Here is a 16,687-nt window from a genome sequence, read left to right as displayed (position 1 = left end):
CAAAGTTAACACATCAATGCATGCTAGGTCCATAGCTTGGATTATCTTTATCTTCTTCAAATTCCTCTTGTAGTCTCTTCTTGGCACCTCTCCTGTCCTTTTTGCCTTGAAAAGCTTTTGTTTTAAAGGGCATTTTCATCAGACCTTAGCCTTACCAGGTCTTTATGCAACATTGCATCAATAGTACGACACCCAACATTCAACCCTAACACTTTCAGAACTTTGCAACTTGTGATGTTTCCCTGGTTAAAACTTGAAACAGCATCATATACACCAAAATGAAGAGTGCTGATACCCACAAACACTGTTTTGGATAGGCGGTTCCAGATGACACTATTGACACATTCCTTTGGCTTTTGTGTCCTGCCGTGCAGGCATTTTTGCAGGAGATTTCTGTCAAAAAGATCCCTGAAAATTGGTTTGATTTCATCCATAATGGCTGGTGGCAAACTATGAGGATGGTTATATTTCTCCCCTGTTACTTTGCTCCTGTTATATTTGCACTAGCTGTCTGTCCCTGAAAGACACAAGCCATGTACAGGATTTCATTACTGGAATAAACGTTGAAATATGATGCCCAGACAGCTTTCCTCATTGCTTCCACATTATCAGTATTTTTCCTGATGGTCAGACCACAGTAATTATGGAGAGTATCAATGACTGAATCCGTCAATCTGTTCTTACCCTCTAATATTCTACCATCACTAAGTTTCTTTCCCTTTATGCTTGATTTTAGTCTTCTCAATCTTGTCCCCATACGTTTCCGAACGTGACCAACACATTCCAGTTTGGTTATATTTACATCATTTCCATTGGGCTTAGAATCCCGAACAACTTTGAAAGCCTTAGAGTCACCACCCCGTAAGTAATACAAATACCTAGCATTGTACCACTGAATAGAGCGTTGGTCAAGTGACTTGCAAGAGACCGTCATGTCTACTCACAGCAGAAATCTAGCGTGCATTATCATATAAATTATTTTAAAAAGCACACTTGTAGTTATCATATCATCATAATTCATACACCATTTTAAAGAGGGCATTTGACATATTAAGAAATAACAATAATATAAAAATGACAAATTTTAGGCAAAATACCCATTCCGTATCCCCTTAAGCTTATCTGATAACGCCATCTTCTATTTCTTGATTTTAATTTTGTTTCTAACTCCTTGAATTACGTTCTTTAAATTTTCTCAGTTCTTCTGCCCCTTTACTACTACTGTTACCTTTTTCTTCCAGTTTAATGAAATTGATACTGGTACCATCAGTGGAAAATTGAGAACTGGTCAATATTTACTAGATTAGTAAAATATTTAAGATAGAGGATAATGTTGAGTAGAAGTTAAAGAAAATTATATTGTCTTCATAAAGAAAATAACAATACTCTTACCAGTCACTTGAACGTTTCATTAAAAATTCACAACGCGTTTCGGAAACTGGTAAAAAATAGGTTATGACTTTGCTTGTATCAACCAATATCACATGACTTTATATTCCTAAAAGGAACAAAGAATTTTATTGGTTTAAAATTATGATCTTAAAGTTATTTAAACAGAATGAACTTACATTTATACAAAATATTCTAAAATATCTGCGTAGTATAAATATAAGTGCGTTCAGACTGAATACATTTAAGAAGTGTAATCTTAAGCGAAAAATGTATTTGTTCATTTTATATAAAGTTGCTATTGTTGCTATAGCTGTTTTAAATAGTAACACTGCTGTTTTAGTTTAAAGTATTTGTTGGTTTTTGGATTTTGTAAATTGTTTTTATTGCTGATGTTGCTCTTTCCTTGGTATGATTGCTGAAAGATGTCATTGTTGATTTTCATAGAAAATGCTGATACAAGCGAACATATAACATTACGTAACAAAATTTGACGAAGGTTTTATTTATTTTATTTCCGTGTGAGTATTGCTTAATTTGATGATACTAATTATGAATATATATACGTAGATTTACTTAAGTGTCAATATTTTTCAATATTTCCAGTTTTCATAAATACTACTAATAATGGCCTGAAAATGACTTGCAAATGAATCACGACAAAACTAAACAAATGCTTTTCAGAAGAGGTAGTAAACTCTCTCGAAAAGATACATTGACTCTTCAAAATAAACCTCTAGAAATAGTACCAAAATTCAAATATCTCGGATTTACGCGTCAATCAACATTGATGAGGCTAATAGGGCCGCCAAGGAGGCGGTTACATTGCCCTCGTTGCCTACATTTGGTTATGTCCCGTTGGGAGACGGAGTGGCAGGCCACCTTCTCCCAAATAAGCTGAGAAGGATAGAAGGAACTACGAACGTACGGAAGACTTCACTTCGGCCTTCTCAGAGGGAAGCAGTGGTGTTATTTTGTCTTCAGATCGGTCATGCCTTAGCAACGCACTCCTACTTACTGAAGGGTGAATGCCCCCCAGGTGTGTACTTGCGGCGGTCACCTTACCGTGATACACGTCCTTACGGAGTGCGTGGACCTGACCGATCTGCACCGTAGTCTATAGCTTCCGAGTACCATCTCCCTCATCCTACGAGATGAAGAGCAGTCAGCAGACCTTGTCACCCGTTTTATAGGGATAGAGGCCTGTTTTATCGTGTATAAAAGTATTTTTTTATTTTATTGTTAACAATGCTTTATAACATTGACTCTATTTTAGTTCGTGTTTGTGTATTTTAATGTGTTGTTTTAACTTTTAACTTGAATGATATATATTACTGTACTTCAAAACAATGCCTTATTCGATTGGAATCTATATTTTCTTTCATTTTATCCGAAAAAAGCATTGCAAATTATATTCACTGATTATTTTCATTTCATTATATTTTATTTCATCATCATTTGTTTTAAATTCTAGTCAGTGGATTTTAAAAGTTTAATTATCATGACATTTCATCCCATCTCGTATCATTAGGGGCCGATGATCTAGATGTCAGGCCCCGTTAAATAACAGTCATCATCATCATCATCATCATCATCATCATCATCATCATGACTAGTAAGTATTTTATTCCTTCATAAAGATTTTAATCACTGCCACGGGGTGAGGGCTACATCAAAACTTGGTTGTATTTTAATTTTTAATATGATAAAGAAATGGAACGATTTAAAAAAGTAACATTCGACTTCCTGAGCATCATTTTGTCGGGACACGGGAGAAGCTAAAAGAAAGGACAATCTCACTAATAACGTTCTATCCGGTCACCCTAACACAAGCTAACACATCACAATATTATTCTCAAGTGTTATATTTTCTGTTATTAGATGATGAGCCTGAACGCAGATGTAATGCCGCAGTATCGTCAAGAAGCTCCCAAGACGCCGCCCCATATTCTCCTTCATTACTGTGCCTTCAAGGCCATATGGGACTGGATCATCCTCTGCCTCACCTTTTATACAGCCATCATGGTCCCCTACAACGTAGCCTTCAAGAACAAGACTTCAGAAGACGTTTCTCTACTCGTCGTTGACTCCATTGTGGATGTCATCTTCTTTATCGACATCGTCCTCAACTTCCATACGACGTTCGTCGGCCCTGGCGGAGAAGTGGTGTCCGATCCTAAAGTGATCCGAATGAACTATCTGAAGTCATGGTTCATTATAGATCTCCTCTCATGCCTACCCTATGATGTCTTCAACGCTTTTGATCATGATGAAGATGTAAGTAGTACCACTACCGCTTCTGGTGTTGATTGTGGGAACTTGGTGCTCGATACCAGCGACACTTTTGGAGATAACGTAAGTAAGAACATTTATGACCAACCATAACCACAGAAAGGCTTCCATTTTTTTATTCTCTCGCATTTTACGTATATTTTAATTCTTTAAAATGATGATGTCACTTCCTGGTTTGCGTTATTTTGTTATTTAGAATTTAATGAAGTATGTTTCAAATTGTGATTATTTTGTTAATTTTTGTTTTTTCTTCTAGGCCTGTTTCACAGTTCTATCTTAAGCCCTAACGTGTGTCCAAAGTAAATTTAAAGAACTATTATGAAGATCTCTCTGATTCTTTGGAACCTCAAACAGAACCACCTAAAAAGTATCCTGTTGTAGGAAGCCCGCATAAACCTATGTCGGTGCTACAGTAAGGTGTACAATTATTGATGAGGAATGAGTTAGTTTTCCGTCGCTTTCCTCACTGGGCCAGAACATTCAGATGCACTACTCTGAATGTCATTAATCAGTACCATCAGTACCTCTGCTGCATCTATACTGTCACATTTTTACATGAGACCGAGACTTCAGTGGAAGTTACAATTTGCGCTAGAATGTGTCAAGAGATAGATTCCAAAGGACTCCATCTATTAACAAGTAGCGACAGGCTAATGTAGAACTATATTTTCTTCGTTTCTAAAATGACATTTTCTGGGTTTTATTTTCAGAATTAAAGTTTACCAAGTCACGTGGATTATTTAATGTTTGGTCCCTTTTCTGTAGAAAGAAAAAGAAATTATTTATGAACACGTTTTCAAGTGTGATATTTGGGGTCTGAATAATGTGGCCGTGCGTAAACATTATTCAGTTTAATGATATCGTCACAATTACATAATTCATTGACATTTATCAAGTCATACGGAGAAATTCACGTTTAACCACTTTTCCCTAGAAATGTGACAGACGAGTGCAACCATCGATGCCATTCTGTATGGATTAGCCGAGAAACAAATTTTATAAGTAATATTTAAGTAACTCTAGGCACGTTAGTAATATCTTGGATTTTGAAGGTTTTCCCATTTCTTGACTAGTGTCTTTTGTTTTTTGTCTCATATATATAGTTCAGTTTTGTGGTGACGTGTGTTTGAAATGAGGTCCATACTAACGGTGCTAGGTTAGTGAGTACTTCTAAATGGGTTTCATAAAGTCCATTATTCAAAAACGATATCTTTCTTTGAAGGAACATAATCTCCTCCCGTAACCAAATTTGATCTGTTCTTAATTGGGTATTTTGTATTTTTATTGTGTTTCTATGAATTGTGGATTTCAGAAATGTTGGTGTTATATATTATTCAAGCATTTCCTTTACAAATCAATATCCCTACCAATTTTAGCCACCTTTACTTTCAAATTGCAGTGAGGGTTTGATGTTTTACTTGCCTGGAATTTCATTCCGTATTGACAGTCTCAATTGTACAATATAAATGTCTAATCGAATTCTGCTATTCAATACATTATGATATACTTCATCTATAAAGATGTCGTTTTCAAACACATGTCACCACAAAACTGAACAATATATTAGCCCAAAAAATTCATAAGCAATATTCAAATTATTCTAGTTTCAAGAGAACAATGCAAGGCTTAAATCGAATCAAATCAATTTGGTTTGAGTTTTCAATGTGATATGTTATCCAGTTCTGCGCTGGCTTTGTATTTTGCCAATTGAAGCATTTTACTTTGAAACTGAACGTATAAGACCTGTCATGTTTTTTACCATACATATTAGAAATCGTTTATGGTCCAGATAGTTGAGGGACATCTAATCCGGATTTCCCATTTTTTCATGAAATATAATTAACACGTTAATGTAAATTCAGAATTAGGTAGATAATACTTCTTTTAAAAGCACTACATATCGATTTTCTGTACATAATTTGTATTAGGAGATATATCGTACTAAAGTTTTTTACGTTCTAAACGTTTGGACTTAAAAGTCCCCGTTACTTGAAAGAATTCTCCATTCAAAAATTCCATACGCAGGTTTCTTAATATAGCTGTGATACATATACCATACAACTTGTGTTATATTTAGCATAATATTATGGGAGAAAATGGGATTTAAATGTAAAATTACAATTGGCATACAAAGCTTTATTACAGTGATAAATTGTTTGAATTCATCGGAATAACTTCGTGACAAGAAAAAAAGAACTCAATCCTTTCAATTTCAGTCAAAAATAAAATTTCAACAAAGTAACCAAAATATCTATTTCTATCTCCGGAGTGTCACCTTAAAATTATATAAAAATTTAAGTGTTTGACTTCAGAACACACTGATGATGTCTTACTTTTATGTTTACATTTTTAAATTTCATTGTGTATAGTGGTCAAGTGTAAGAGAGGGCCGTGAACCCTAACTTCGCCATGTATATAAGTCAGGAATAAATGAAATAAATAAATGATGTCGACTTGTATACAATTTGGTGACCTTATGAAGTTCGTAGACGTCCAAGGTATATAGTTTGATGTGGCTTTTGCCAAGAATCCCGTCTAATTATCTACAAAAGGAGTCAATTAACTTCTTGTAATTTTATCGTTGGTTCATTGAGCGATAGCGGGTGGAAGGTATATGAAGAAGTGAACTGCTTAGCTGAGAATGGTAGCACGAAAGTAGATACTCTAGTCATCGATAAAAGGATAGATTGTTCTGTAATATTGGACCCAACAGTACGTCCAGAATCAGGTGAACAGCAGACACACGATGTGCACTCTGAGAAGCAGGAAATCTACTCTCCAGTATCCAGTTATAACAGAGAAATATCATGCAAACTCCCTCATTGTTTACGGATTGTTAGTGGGTGCAAGATGTAGCATACCGATGATGAAGGCGGAGGTGTGGAAGAGGTTTGCCCTCAAGGAAAGCTACCTAGCCACGATTACCAAGGTGGCTGTACGTAGTTTTGTGCTTCTTATAAGCAATATATTCCAAAACAAAAAAGTACAATACAGTGTCTTATGGCAAACCCGTTGATGGTTATTATTCTAAGTAAAGAATTATATATACCGTCAGATAATCGACGATGGTGTTTAATAAAGATCCAAACTACCTCTGGGTTGACGACTGAATAGAAAACACGAACCTAATGTGCAAAATATTGTAAAACTTTACTAACTTTAATATGCTACTCTGAAACATTCGAGGAGAAACATTATAGACAACATAAATACTATTTGTAGAGGGCTACATATTGAAGGTTATTTTTACACCATTCTCTTTAATAATTTATATTGAATTGTTCATGATGATTTGGGAGTATAATCTTATGTTTGTTCGCGGTTCATGTTCATCCAGTTTATTTGCTTTAACTAATAAAACTTATTCAAAAACAGCTTAATTTTGTATGAAAATAATAAAGCATAGCATCATCTTAGGATAGAACTGTGAAATGGAGCCTTAGTGGTTTTCTTGTTGGCTTTTCACTTGTATTTATTTTTATTTTTTATAATTACTGAAGATGGAAATTTTGTGCACTAAGCTGATAGATTACTTATTTTTGTCTAGAGACTTGCTACGTAATAATTATATTGTTTTTAATGGAAAATGACATATTTATATATACTAATAAGCATAACTCTTAGAGTTTAGTGCAGCATATTGCTAGAAAAATTGCATCTCTAAAAAGCGTAACAAAAACTGTGATGACTGTGGTTACGTAGCAATATACATCTTCTCCTTTCGAACTTTGCATCCCCATCTTTGTTTTTAAATTTCTTTCTTTCTACAGTGGTCTACTCTTGTAGAAAAAACTCGGTTACTGATCAACTACTCTGTCTGTCTCTGTTACAGTCTGTCTCTATCTCTTTATCTATCTCTCTTTCTTCTAGCACAGATTTGTAAATATCTTCTTTTAGAAGTACATAACTCCTATATATACTTAGAAGTGGATTATATATAATTGATATTTTGACACAGCTTTTTGGAATAATTAATGCATGCCGAACTTTATTTTGTATCCATCTTAAGCTGTCAATAGCATTTCCTCCACACATTCTTACCGCTCGCTGCTGCTACCACCCAAAGGATACACTGATCCTGAATTCAAAGTATAAAATTATTGCTACCATTCAAATTCAGGTGCTTTCCACCCCACAGTAGAAAATGATTTGAATTCAGTGTATATAATGAACAAATAAGAGTTAAGACATTAGTCGAAAGCATGGCAATGCACAGAAGAGACTGCAAGTTATTATGTTAATTATGTATTCCCATATAGATAATGTATTGTTAAAGAAACACAGAACTACCCATTTTGCTTCACGTTGAGGATGACATATAAATTCTATAGAAAGAGTACCCTATAGCACAAATTATTTGACGAGGACAAACATTTCTTTGCAATGGGAACTCATTGCTAGGTGGCCGTAGTAACAAATTAGTTTCGAAAGAAATATATGTTACACCCAATGCAGCTGATAACATGATGATCACATTTCTCCTTGAGCTATGATATTTTGTCACGATTGGGATAGTTTTAGATACATACTATCCGAAGTAGAAAATAGGAGGAGGAACATTTTAAACGTTCATCAAATAATAAAAGACTAACCTCATCAAGAAAAAGATTGCTACGAGGAAATAGGACAAAATAATTATGAAACAGAAATTAATCATTTATATTAATTATTTGCGAACGTTTAAATAATTTAAAATTTAAAATTGTTTGTAGATTGTCCACACGTTGTATTCACAAATGCTATTCAAATAAATAACGGAGATTTATAGTCATTTCTAAAACTTAGTGTTATTGTATTCATATATTGTTCTTTCGAAGCTCAAATAATTTCTACTTGATAAATAAATAAATAAATAAATAAATACTAATGTAGGTATTTCATTGAATGATTGGGATTTTTCCACATTTTCAAGCTACTATGCAAATAATATTAAATGAATCGAAATTTGCTTTTAATTTCGGTAATACAAAATCACTAACACCATAACTTGTGCATAGTGCTCACCGTATGCACAAAGCCATGGTTGATATCCAAGACATAATATGGAGGTCTGTAACACTTGTTATTTTTTAATAAATTAAAAGGACAAGTAGTTATTCATCGTTATATTAATCAAGTAAAAGTTTCCTTACTCGTAGAACTCTAAGTAATATTGAATCTCTTCATTATTAAATGAATTGGTACATTTTCTGATGTAGTTTTCATGGATCTGATATTCCAAAAATTTGTCTATACAACAACGAATAAATCATATCATTCAAACCTTGCATTACGTCCCTTTAGCGGTTTTAAGGACATCAGTTAAAACCTTAGAGTTTTGAAACACATGAAAATATATTTCGTAAGTACAAGAAAAGAAAGAACTTCGAAGATAAAGTACTCGGTTTTGTGAACCCGATGTGATCAATGTACATATCTACACCTACCTGCCTTCAAAGCAGGACAGCATTACTTTTCTGTGCGGGGTTTTACGTGACCGTACAGTAACTTCTGCGTAGGATGTTTTAAAATTGTCGCATAATGATTAAACTGGTATTGACTAATAATTTACTTTCCGACTTAGCATTTGGTGAAAACTGCTTAAATTCGCTAGCTGGTTAACACTGTGCATCTTAATATTAATTACAAACGATCATACAACAACCACGCTGGAAAACAAGTGGTAATAAGTCCCTTGTATATTTAACGGACGTACGCGATTTATTTTTGCTTGTTGAATTCGAAAGTAACCATAAAATCGCTGAACATGTTTGCGTTTACAATACATTTAGGTAATTTGTTACTGTTACCGTGTTTTGATGGTTTAGCAGATGTGGAAAGAAGGTGCGGGCGGCGAATGGGTCTAACTACGAAATTTAAAGTTAATTTAAAACTTCAACAAAGGTTATATTTTTCAAACAGAACAAGATTTACATATAATTTGGAATATCAACAAGTTCAACAAGAAATGATTAAAGCCAAAAATCAGGTACAATTACAAGTAAACAGCAAGACTAGAGGTATCCAAATTTTAGGGATTTTTTACCCCCTTGGGCTATCAGCCCTACATTTTACAAAGCTCTCGGGCATACATCCTGAGATCCAAGCTCCGTTTTACCTACATACACTTAATTCATGGAGTAGGAAACCCCTTCATACAAGGAGCACTTGCTCCCAACAAACACCTTCAGGCCTTCTAGAGGCACTCAAAAAATCCAATTCGGAGAGAACTAACAGGCTCTCAGTTACTCACGCCTATTTAAGGCAACCTCAAATTTCACCATCACTTGCCCTCGGGCACAACTTACAGATTTATACAGGCGTATCATGTACCCAATCTACTGGGCCTTATCAGAAAAGAACAGGTTAATTACATGGCCCTAAAATACCAAATTGGCTGGAGGCGTAGCTTGCACTCCTACATGAAACTTCTTAAAAACTAGGTGGCACTCGGTCGGTTATACAGGGGCTAATCCCATACTAGAGAGGTGACTCTTAGAAGAAAAACTTTTATTACCTTAAGAAGAGAAGAAAATTGGTTAAGAAAACGTAGTCACCTCAAAACGATATGAGTGGGAGCTCGAGAGGGTTAAGCACTCCCTATCCCAATTTGCGGTTAAAGATATAGAGTTTTACAAAGATATTACATTTTACAAGGTAGGTTACATGAGAAAAGTTTCGAACCCGCCCCGTGGGTTAAACTGCTGAGCTAGCAAGAAAAGTTATTAAACGGCCATCACCTTGTTGATGAACTGCTGCCCGAAGAAAGAGGCGCTTCCCGTCCCCTGCTACATAATCACACACTAAGCAAGATGTCGATGAAGTGGCGCCGTGCCATGACAATCAGCAGTTTTATACCCACAAGGAAACTTCGAGACCTTTCATGAAAGAAAAACGCCACACCCACTCTGTTTATTGGTGGACGCAATAGTTACATACAACATTGGAGACGATATACATGATTGGCTGAAAATTATTTTAGAAAATTAGTGATTGGTAGAATTCAAAACTGGCGGAAGATGAGATCAATATTGCCAACCCAAAAAATGAAAGAAAGAAATTTAGCAAAGAACAAACTTAGGGATACAAAATTTCTTCAAAACAGTTAGTTCACTTCGCACCAGGGTGCATAGTCATAGTTTTTTTTTTGGTAGTGACATATGGAAGAGAATGTCCACACCTCTTGCTACAGAGCAAACAAACACGAATCGAAATAGACATAGTTCAGAACACTTCAAAATTTACCGTAGTGACATCTTCCAAGGAACCATTGATTTAATACAGATTTTAAAGTTCGGAGTTTCTCCTGTAGGGGATTATTTTAGGCGCACAATTTAAACTTGCGGGGTCGGGGTGTACCAACCGGTACAGTTACTACTTCAAATAATGTAGCCTTCTGTGTGTGTGTATGTCAAGGAGCAAATCAGCCTCAGTGTCGTTTCTCCTATTAGCGTTTCCCTTACGTTCTTACTGTGCATTGTCTATTATCTTTTACTACAAGAAATCGGTCAGCATAGAGTGATTCTAACTTCACTGTTAACTTTCCCGACAGGCGAAATATTCCTCCCCTTGTTGACCGTTTACTTCACTGAGATTTCCCGAGAAGAGGTCTAAGTGAGAATGGAGGAAATCAACTTTGAAGACAAGTTGCATTCCATTCCTTGATACGCCTTCAGCATATTACTAATTCATCTGCATTTAGAATTCTCTTGTTTGCAAGGAAATTTCAAGTTACTATTTCAAATGAGACCTAAATTATTTTCTTCTATTAGAAGCGTCCAAAAATATTCTTAACTCACAATATTTTGTATCTAAGAACGAATTGATGGAATCCTTCATGCCTCCTCATTGAATCTGGATATTTTTTGAAAAATACATCTAAATCTCCGTCCACTGCTAATGCTTGTCTTCACAAAAAAATTTATAAGCACTAATCTAATACACAACGATGATAGGAACATTGCCACATATTATACCTTATGATATATGTATTCAGTTGGGGGATAACAAAATCAGGCACCCGCGCATCTTCCAAACATGATCATTTTAAGTGATGGTTTCACCAAAGAAATATTTCAGTTGTTCACCAGCGTAGTAAGCTTCCTATTTATCTGTAAGAAACAATTGTTTTGGTCGTATGAATGACTATAAAACACTGTTAGTGATTTATTGGTCATGACTTCCACAAAAAACCGAAATGAATCTTGATTTGTATCCGAACAGGAGAAATGAAATACACCATATATGGAGTGTGTCCCTAATTGCATTGCGTAACCTAGTTAATGCCAGGATTGTTTACTACGCCACTGCACCACAAAAAGCAATAATCCTATTAATATGCAAACACTTCACCAGTAAAAATCGCACCAAACTAGTATATTGATTCCTTGCAGCTGTATGCGGTTCGCACTGTACGTACTATTATTATTCGTTCAATATTTACACGATTTTATTTTGCTAAAATAACTTAGACTTGCATCAACAAAATACAACAATGCTACCAATTCCAGTTCACAATATTAACTGCAGAATATATAAATAAACAAACGCGATAGCTGAAATTCCTGGAAAACGAAAAGCAAAAGTTGAATGGCATGTGTAATGAAAGCAAAATTCTGGTAGTTGCAAAGCGTGAATTATAATGGAAACGCTATCCCATATTTAATTACTATACAGTATATTACAAATTATTTCTGTCAGAAAGTAATATTTTAACAGCAGTTGTTTCGGTAAATAAATTAATCAGCAAAAGTTACTACCATATCGCATTAATATTGCTAAATTAATTGGGATATTGCAATCTATTTCATGGAGAGAATTACAATTACAAAGCTCTTCCATATATACACTCCTAAGTAACGGCCATCGAAGGGAAATGTGAATATCTTCATAGAAGTTTTGCCTTTTGATATTATCTAGCTTACACATAACTCTTAAATGCGCAACTTAGTATTTCTTTGAAATATTATTTTCAATTAAGGAGTTGTATATAATCATCAGACAAACATTGGTCAGTTCAAAGTTAAATATGCAAAGCTGTGCAATTAGCCCCCGGGGCTACTACCACACTTCGGAGTAAGGCAATGTCGATATTCATGAATGCTCTGACATAAACAATATTTTAATACCTTCGCTATTTGCAATTTACAACTCACTCAAAATAATTAGCATGGAAAACCTAGAACCACTTTTTTCCTCTGTTCAGATAGAGGTTCAATCTACATGTTTTTTTGTGTGATGAAGGTGTATCACTTACGTAATGGCAACTTGCTTGCTGCTCATTTTAAATTCCTCAGTGGTTACCGGGCTGCTAGAATCCTTCCTTAACATCAGTTGGAGAGGTTAATGATCCTCGAATATTTGTTCTTCTTTACTAAGTAACGTCCAAAATCGGTCTCATTCTCTTGCAATGCCACCTTTGAATTTACGCAGGGTTTATGCAAGATCAACGCAATTTTTCTAGGTTTTTCATACTTGCTTAGATATCCACTTAGTTAATAAATCTAAGCATGTATCACTACTACCATGACTAACAATCTAAAATACTCTTTTCTGACTTTCATTTTGTTTTAACGATATTCAGCAGTCTAAGAGAATGAATAGTAAGCAAATAATTATTCTTTGCATATATACAATGCTACGCATTTAAGGTTTAAAGTTAGAATATATTTAAAAACCAGTTATTACCGAGGAAGTCGGCGAATAGCCATAAAAATTACTTCAAGAACATTTTGAGATAAAACTCATTTGAAATAAATGAATACCTATTAAAACATTTTGCATTTATGAGATAGATATTACAGAATGAAATATTCGTTCATTAACACTGTTAATAAGTATATAGTTTTAACCCTAGAGATAAATAAGTTATAAAATTATTAACCAATTAAGCCTTAATAACAAGTTCATTTTAACCGTTTCATGTGTTTCTAAACTTTTAAACCTTCACGGGAAGTGACATCATTTTTTAAAGTACAAGACAGGAAGACAATTCAGTCTCAAAGCAGCGTCCTTTAAACATGATTTTCCCTATGGGCTTGGCAGCTGCATGTACAATATTTGTCATACGGACGTGTGATTCTTACACTGTTTTAATTTACGCCATACTGTTAGTAGGATCAAGATTTATATTTAAAGTCACAGGGAATCTTATGATTTATAAAGTTAATAAACACAATAAATTTAAAGGTACATATAATTTCATATATGATTTGAACATTTTTAATATGATTGCATATACCTATTAAAAATGTCTTGCTTCATGGAAAGCAGAAATGTTCTCTTCTTTCTTTGATATATTAATTAATAGTCTCTGTATAAATGAAAAATACAGGTAGGTATACAGGTGTTGCTATTGTCAGAAACACTTAACGCCATCTGTATTGCAACTATTGTATAACTGATCTGTGTGCCAAGCTCTCTTTTTTTTACTGTAGCAAGAGAAGCCTACCACCGATTCCAATAGATGGCAGCATATTCTCTTTCTAAGGTAGATATCACCGTGTGGTTTCTATTCTTATTCTTCATGTTTAATGATGGTGTATACATTTTACTGTTGTGATCTTGTAAATAAAAGGCTTTATGAATTAGTAGTTGTTGTACTGTACATGGTATTAAAGCTTGCACATGTACATAAATGTATGTTCATTTGTAGAAATAGCTGATCGTTTGTTTGAATGTTCTTTGAATGCTGCATAATCGTGCATGTGTTTGCATAATAGTTCAATTCGTATGTTTCTTATAGTTACTAATAAAAATAGTCATTTAATACTGCCAATAAATTACGTCGTCATTGTACATTTTACAGTCATAATACTTTTCGAGGTTAGTTTAGAACAAGGGGGGGTATGTTTTTGTGATCCAATAAATCCCGGTGTTTTGCTTGTGTTACTGTCTAGTGTTGTATCTATTGTTTTATAGTAAATATCAATCAACCCACAAATTAATAAAATTCCTTTGTACATGTCCTTGGAATGACATTATTTTTCACCGCACAAGATTTTTTGCTTTTTTGAAATGTATTATTTTGCGGAGTAATGAAAACATTGACACTTTGACACTGTTTACATTGTTTTTCCGGATAAGTTTGAAATGCTAACGCATATAAATTTGATTCATACATAGTTTCCTTTTCTTTCAAATGGAAGGGATTTTCAAGAAGTCTTCACTTTTACATTGTACAAACAATCCATATTCTCTTCCTTTCATGGATATTGAAACTTAATTAAAGAAAACGAAACACTCGCAGATAGTTTCTTCATTTAGCAATACAATTAATCTCAAGAACTACATATGTCAATTGATTTGAAAATGCAACCAACTTTAGTGGACAATTCCTTACTGACATTTTTACTGATATCTTGGGAAACCAATTTATTAACTGTATTTCGGTACTTCACAGTTCAAATAAAGACGAAAATCCCTTAATTGGACATTATGACGTTCATATTTCTGTTGACGAAAACTTAGGGTTTGACATTTTAATAATCAATACGTTATGATTAAATTTTTATATGGTTGTATAGACAGTATTTACGATGTTTCTTTAATTACATATTTTACAATAATTGACAACACAATATTCTCGTCCATTTGGAATAATATGCGGAACATAGGACTAGTATTTATAAACATCACGAAGAAATCCTTCACATTAGTTACTTCTTTGATTTTAGATATTTGCAGTATCGTTATCTATAGAAAATCGATTTTCATTAAATATACTATATTGCTCTATTTATAAACAATATTTCGTTCATTATATATCCTTGTAATTAATATTCAAAGTTCCCGAACTTAAATGGAATACCGGTACGTCGTTTCCAACAAGCGGTTTTATCTAAGCACTAAACCGAATTATTAAGTAGTAAAATAATTATATTAGGAATATTTTTAGCATCTTCAATCAGTCCAATTTAGTATGTCTGTTTAGAGTGTAACATGAAAAGAAAACCCACAAATTCACTAAGATTTCTTTAAATTAAATTATTTAATGGAAGGCATGGAGGATAAGAGATTATTCTTACAAAATTGTCAATTTGGTTGTATTTTCAAATTATTCTAGACAAATACTTCTACTTAGAAAACACGGATACAGTTTAAACCAACGGCCTCCAAATCGGCGCCCAACTTTGAAAGAAACAGTTATCGTAACTAATATGTATTTATATTTATTCTGCTGTGTTGAAGGATATTATACCGCATTTGAATACATCGTATTCTCTGATGTAAGTTTTACTAGTATTTACAACATTAAAACAGGGAGATAGGCTGCAAACTTTGCATCTTGTTCTATTTCATTGCTCGCTGTAACTAAGGATACATCTCTCTCATTGCCTCATGTTATGGATTTAAAATGGAATGTTTGCATAAGTCGTGCATCATCCTTGGAAAAGCATTGGTTGTCTGTTTCATATAATTCGCTACTATACTAAAAAATTCTTAGCACATTATTTTATCGTTGCTCGCCTTTTTCATTCTATGTAACCATTTCATTCTTCTACTTCTTCTTCTTCTTATCCTCACCACTTCACTGATATTTTAAATTTTAGTTTAAACGTGCATGTTTTAAAATTCTAAAGAAGCATTTTTCATAAGCAAAAGAGCCTTAATTAATTTTGTTAATTTTACACAGAAATATCTAATGAAATTCTGAATAAATAATTTGTATTATACAGAAAATATAAATTAAATAACATTTGGTATTTTAAAATCTGAATGGTTTGCATTTTATTTATAAATTAAAGGATAAATCAAAAGAACTTCTAGTCTAAAACTATCTTAAATATAAAGCTAAATCTACAGCTTGTACTATGCAACCACTATGAGACCATCCGATCATAAAATGTAAATATTAAAATATTTGTGTACTTTCAAAATTGCATAAAATAGAGTACATTTCCAATGGAATGTTTCTATAATATTCGGAATCTTCCGGGATTTATGCATCCGATAGACTTTAATAATCCGCATTGCTATTGTACGTTGTTCACAGTGACAAGTCAATGAATTATACGAAATGAGTATA

At 33.7% G+C, this 16,687-nt stretch overlaps 1 protein-coding gene across 1 annotated transcript in view; it reads left to right on the top strand.

Annotated features, from left to right (window-relative positions):
* The window catches only part of eag (ether a go-go), a 356,951-nt gene that overhangs the window by 285,156 nt on the left and 55,108 nt on the right, over nt 1-16,687 (top strand). Inside the window, exon 7 of the mRNA XM_068229611.1 lies at nt 3,271-3,666. Within this exon, the coding sequence (XP_068085712.1) occupies nt 3,271-3,666 (396 nt within the window). The remainder of the gene's footprint in view (nt 1-3,270; nt 3,667-16,687) is intronic.

Source organism: Anabrus simplex, chromosome 11 (assembly GCF_040414725.1).
Source record: "Anabrus simplex isolate iqAnaSimp1 chromosome 11, ASM4041472v1, whole genome shotgun sequence".
In the NCBI taxonomy this organism is placed as follows: domain Eukaryota; kingdom Metazoa; phylum Arthropoda; class Insecta; order Orthoptera; family Tettigoniidae; genus Anabrus; species Anabrus simplex.
This window is presented reverse-complemented; position numbering and strand designations above follow the sequence as displayed.